The 6,675-nt window shown below is 37.3% G+C and overlaps 1 protein-coding gene across 1 annotated transcript in view; it reads right to left on the bottom strand.

The window, feature by feature from the left end:
- LOC306986033 (ankyrin repeat and SAM domain-containing protein 1A) overlaps positions 1-6,675 on the bottom strand; it is a 112,117-nt gene that overhangs the window by 53,916 nt on the left and 51,526 nt on the right. The window contains 2 exon segments of the mRNA XM_079588874.1: positions 34-240; positions 571-702. Coding sequence (XP_079445000.1) covers positions 34-240; positions 571-702 — 339 coding nt within the window.

The raw sequence follows: 6,675 nt of genomic DNA, 5'->3' as shown, positions 1-6,675 counted from the left end.
ATCATCGTTCATTTCACAATTTTCACTTGATACTGTTTCAGCAACCACTTTCTCATTTTGACCGTTATCCATAACGCTTTCAGCCGGTTCAACAACTTGCGCGTCCCGCTCCTCCACAACAACAACGGGAGGCAGCGCGTCCTCTGAGGCCTTCGCCATCACCGCAGCACTCGGCCCGGCGCTCGCCACACTAGTCCCACTAGTCCCACTACTCCCAGCTTTATGTGGGCATGCTAGTCTCTTGTGACCAACATCCCCACACTCAAAGCATTTCATGCTTCCCGTGTTAGCATAAATCATATATGCCTTTCCTTCATACATCACTCTAAAAGACACGTCTAAATTTGGTTCACTCAAAAACATGAACACCTGTCTTCTGAAAGACATTACATGTTTTAACGCTTCATTTTTACAGCCGAGTGGAAGCGTTTTTATCGCGCTAGCAAATTTTCCGTAACGTGAAAGCCCTCGCTCAATTTCATCATTTGGAATAAATGGAGGCACGTTAGATACGGTTACTTTAGTAGTTGGCGCAACCAGCGGTGAAACAACAACATACTCTCCACTTACCACAATTCCATTCGTTATCAGGCGGCTAACTTGAACCTCTTCCTTCACAAAAACGACCACAGCTTTGTTCATGCGAGAAGCCGATGCAATATTCTCGTGCCCAATCTCCTCTCCAACAGCCATTAGCACATCCTCCACAGTCACACCGGTCACAGGAACACACCTGACGCCGTGACGAAGGGAAACAGGTGGCGCAGCCCCTACGAACAGGGACGCCATCCTGATCCCAAACAAAACTCCACAAGTACCTCACACAAACTTTTTTTTTTTTTTTTTTTTTTAATTTAATACATTTATTTTGTGTTATTATAGAAACCGAAAAAAGAGTAAAGTATAAAATTAGACAGAAAAAGCCCAATAAGTCACCCTCTCCGCGTGGGAACCCTCAGACGCCCAAACCTCTCAGAGAGAGAGAGAGAGAGAGAGAGAGAGGGAGAGAGAGAGAGAGAGAGAGAGAGAGAGATTCATGCAGAAGACGGGAGAACAAAACTACACCTGTCGTTTCCCTCCACAGACGGGAAAACAAAAACACAGCAAGCCCTTTATTCTGCAAAATGAAAAAAGGAAAACCACACACACACACAAGAATCAGATCCCTCAACATCAGCTCTCACATCTTTCGAGTGACATTGAACGCAGGGATCTCGACCAGCAGAAGCAGATCTCCGTGAGGAAACAGCTGGACTCAACTACCTCATCTCTCTCTCTCTCTCTCTCTCTCTCTCTCTCTCTCTCTGGTGAGGAACTGGACAAACTCCACGAACACAAGAGATTCATTTTCATGTTCATTCCGGTCCACCGCTGACCGACTGACTGTCAGGAGTGAGCTCTCGCTGTGTTATTAAAATAGAAAGTGCTGATTTCTCTGTGACATTTCAAAACAATACGTGTTCAACAGACACACCACACACTGAGTGTGTGTTTGAGCTGAGCATTGCAGCGCTCACAGGCCCACAGCCAACTCTACACACATTTTAGTTCACATGATGTATTCAGCATCAATACTAGTTAAAAATGAAACAATTAAAATCGGTTTAGTTTTTTAAAACACCTCTATAAAATAAAATATTAGTATTAGCCTACATGAAAAACCCAAACTTGCAAAACTTAATTTAAAGAAAAAATTACTTTTATAAAAAATTTGCCTTACCAACTAACATAAATAAATCAAGTTTACTTATTTTAATATTAAAATTGAAACAAAAATAAAGCTAAATAACAATATTAAGAAAATAGAAATGACAAAAGTGCACAAAACGTCTAGAGCAAACTACAAGAAAATAAATGAAGATAGTTTTAATGAGATCTGACAGGCTACGCAACGACCACTTTCAAGCCCCAGAGCGGTAGTAAAGACATCATGAAAGTGATCATGTGACTCCAGTGGGTTAAACTCAGTCATGAAGTGCTTTGTTTGCACAACAAATATTACAACATGAATCTTCATCGTCTGTGTTCTGAAGATGAAGGAAGGCCTTCTGGGTTTGTAACGGCATGAGGATGTGTGAACGTTGATGTTTGTGAGTCTTGAAGTCTGACGTCTCGCAGCGATGGCCTTTCCTGAGCTCTGGACTACACATGATGAACCGAGCTTATCTTTCTGCTCACGCTCCCTCTCTCTCTCTCTCTCTCTCTCTCTGGGTTTAATAAGCCCGATGACTCCTGTCATCCCTCATCCGATCACATGACTCCATATGCGAACGCATGTGCCCTTCCTGAGGGAGCGAGCACACTAACACAAGTCTCACATGTGTGCGGCCTGACTGTACGGGGCCGCGGGTCTGGATGTGAACGCAGGCTGACGGGCCGGGCCTACGCTGGGATTACTCCAGAAGGGTTATGATGATATGCGTGTCGGGTCAGCGCACATGCGCGCGGGTGAGGATAATCGCAGCTGAAAGCTGACCTACCACGTGACGTCACGCTGATTACATCATCAGCACATAACCTGTGCGGAGCGGGAGGAGTGATTACATCATCAGTGTGTGCCCTGGGGGGGGGGGGGGACAGATGCTACCGCTGCCGCCACCAGAGGACTGACACACACTGACACGTTTCCTTTTTTTATTATTACATTACTTTACATAAAATCTTAACTAATGCTATATATTTTTCATATACACACACACTATGTAAACTATCCCTTTAAGATTAATATATGCTGTATGTATTAATCATTAGTTCATGCTAACTAATGTAGTTAACTAATGTTAACAAGGTGCAGTATTTTTTATTTTTTTTTATTTAATTGTATGTTTTTACAAGCATTACTTTTTTTGGCATTGTTACCTTAATATTAGTTAATTATTTCAATATTGAATAATGGCAATTTAATGTACATTTAATTTAACGTAAATTACATTCAGTTATTTTTACAGTATATAAAAAAAGTAAAAATACTGCATTTTATTTAAATCATAATAAAGTCAGTAAAACAAATATAATTTTTTATAATAATCTTTTACATTACTGTACTAATATTAGTAAAAAAAAAATGTTTTTTGCTTATGCGATTACAACTAGTGTTGTTATTGATAACTAATATTATTTAAAATAAAGCTGAAATGAAAGAAAATATAAAACAATAATAATAAAAAAATAGAATAAAAAAAATATTTGATGTAAAACAAATACTTTGAAATGTTGCCTTGGCAATAAACTGAAATAAAATACGTTTTAGTTGAGATATTAAAATGACTAAAAGTAAAACTGGAATAATAACAAATATTTAAAATCAAAACTAATAAAGTTTACAGTTACATTACAAAATTGCAAAAATTTAAATGAAAACTAAAAAAACTAAATCTATTTAATTGTCATTAATAAATACTACAATATTATCTAAATAATACTAAAATAACACAATATTATCTAAATAATATTAAAATAACACATTAATATTGTAGGAAATTAAGCCCTTATTTGCCATTGAGAAAAACAATCTCTTTATTTTAGAGTGAAATATGACCAGGACGTGTTCTCGACAGGTTTCTTTACATTCAGGCACAGTTGCCAAAATCAACCAGACTGACAGAACTGAAGCTCTCTCTGTGTTTCTGTCACTCACACACACACACACACACACACACACACACACACACACACACACACACACACACACACACACTCTAACAGATGTGTCGTCTCTCTGGAGGGAGCGCAATGCAAGGCTTTCCACATTACCAACTCACTGGGAAGAGAGCACAGCATTTCTCATTTCTCAAAGAGTCCGAGGGACGTTTGGTACCCACACATAAAAGCTTTTAGAGAGAGAGAGAGAGAGAGAGAGAGAGAGAGAAACAAGTTCCCGCTACACAACTGATGTGATTTTACACAATTAATGTCACGAAGAGATCACGGGTTGTGAGCGCCATTGCTGGAATACACTGGGAACCTCAGCCAACATGACGGATGAGGAAATCTCTCTCACACAGGACTAGATTCCTACGAATGATGGAAGGTCAAGAAACATGAATGAGGCTTCATTCAAAACCAGAGCATTTTAAGGCATCACAGACACAAAGCCTGTTGACAAAAGGTAGGCAGCAACACTAAAATGGCCGAATTGTGCATTTATCCTTTACAGATTATTACATTTGTATTGCAACTATCTCAAGGGCGGTTTACACGACACCGGGTTCAACTGAACACAGAAAACTTCACGAGTGTCGGCCGTTCATTTACACGACAACAGCGTTTTGGGGGATTGAAAACGGGTTTCGAAGTGTGCGTTTTTGAAAATGAGACCTTTATCGTCTCCTTGTAAACTACATCATGCACGTGTGTGTGTTACGTTTTACAATTTAAACGTACCCTCAGTGACACATTCACCCAGGATGGCGGATGAGTTGATAGAAATGGTTTACTCCATTTTAAACAATATTTAAATATTATTATATATATTTATATATATTATTATATTATTATAAATATATATTATTGTTTCACACAATATTTTTGAGTATTTTATGCTTATTATAGTAGCACACCATTTATCAACATAACATACTATAGTAACCCAAACTCTACCGCTTAAAAGTCAAAGTTTTTGTTTTTGTTTTTGTTTTTTGAGAAATTAAAAAAAATTGTATTCAGCAAGGATGCATTATGACGACACATTTTTACAATTGCTACAAAGGATTTATATTTCAAATAAATGTTTTTTTTTTTTTCAAATTTATATTCATCAAATACTCATCTATCAACAAAAAAATCTATTACGGTTTCCAAAAAATATGAAGCAAAGCAGCACAACTGTTTTCAACATTGATAATACCGGTAATCAGAAATGTTTCTTGATCATCACATTATAATGATTTCTGAAGGGTCATGTGACACTGAAGACTGGAGTAATGATGCTGAAAAAACAGCTTTGATCACAGGAATACATTACATTATATATTCCAAATATAAAAATAGCCATTTTAAATTAGAATACAATTTTACTTTTTTTTTTTTTTTATCAAATAGATGCAGCCTTGGTGAGCACAAGAGACTTCTTTCAAAAACTTTGTAAAAATCGTACAGAAAGTAGTGTAATTTTTAAGGTCAAAGGTTTTAAGTCAAAACCAGAATCTAGAATTACAATTCGAGTTTGAATTAAAGGAAGCAGAATTGCAATTCAATAAAAATTCAAAGAAATTAATATACATATGTGTTTAACAAGGAAGCTTTACAGGATATGTCAGATATGATTGCATTATGCACTTTGTGTTATTTGATTACTTTGAAATGAAAATAACATTGGAACAAAACTAATTAAACAACATTGAGGGGGTGATTTATTTCAAGAATTTGATCATTATCTATATTTTAGAAGAAAAAAATGATGCAGGGTTGAGGAGTGACTAGCTATGTGTAATGAAATTATGTTAATTAAATTACAAAATTAATGTAATTGTATTTAGTTGTATTACTGAGGTAAAATGTGTAATTCAATTAGTTACTAATCAGATTAAAAGGAAATAGCTTTGCATTGATAAAGTAATCCAAACCACAGTTATAGTCAGCAATTACATTTCCAGAGTAACCTTCCTAACACTGAATGTGTGTGAGATTCAACACATTCTTGTGTTATATGTGTGACTGTGGGGAATTTCTTTGAATTGCCATGAATTTAATTCCACTTCCTGTGGGGCGGAGTCAATTCAATTCAAATTCCACTTCCTGTGGGGCGGAGTCAATTCAATTCAAATTCCACTTCCTGTGGGGCGGAGTCAATTCATGAATTGAATGGAGGCCAATTCTGAAATCCTGAATTTTGCACGAGCCTGATATTTAGACAGTAGACTATAGGTTTGTTTCAAAACCTAGCGAGTTGCCTCAGTGTTCATTGGGAATTATGATGACAAGGCAATAATGCGTGTGGATTTTCATGCTAACTAGGTCACCTGAGCGAGAGGTTCCCCACAGACCCCATCAGGGGAAGCGCTGACGAATGCACTCTCGAAATACGGCTCTCCTGAAATAAACTCATAGTCGGCAGGTGAACCCAGCGAGTGTGATAGATACTGTGTGTGTGATCTTCTGTCATGATCGTGTGTTCATTCAGAAGGGGGAATCTTTTTTAGATGAACTGTTCAAACCGCGAGCTATGTGTGCTAGCATGTCCACGATGGCAGTAACTGGTGGTAAAAGTGGCTCATTCAGTTTTCACCGAAACAGACGAATGTGAATATGTCAACGGTTTCTAACGTTTTTTGTTGTACGTATCGCAGCAGTGTGGAAATTAAATCTCCAGTGAGTGACGCAAAAAGTTTACTGGACTCGCAACCGAGCGCTTTGCATCTCGAGTGTAACGCTGTACCAGACGAGCTATCGGCCAAGTTTACTACGTCTGAAAATAGCAACAAATATGGAGCCGGTTATGCAACGCAAACATCAAAACATAAACAAAAAATTAGCTTACAAATGATGCACTATGGTAAAATTGTTTTTATAACACTATAAATAGGATTGTGCAAGGAATTGATAATCTGCCCCCGTAATCATAATTTGTATTTGCAAGTATGTTTTTTGAAGTTTTTCAAAAATTAAGGTAGAGGCACCAATGAGCCTAGATTGCTTATTCGTACATTTTTACATTTTTATTTCAGTAATTTATGC

Source organism: Phoxinus phoxinus, assembly GCF_949152265.1.
Source record: "Phoxinus phoxinus genome assembly, chromosome: 18".
Classification (NCBI taxonomy): domain Eukaryota; kingdom Metazoa; phylum Chordata; class Actinopteri; order Cypriniformes; family Leuciscidae; genus Phoxinus; species Phoxinus phoxinus.
Note: the sequence above shows the minus strand (reverse complement) of the source record. Positions and strands in the feature narration are given on the sequence as shown.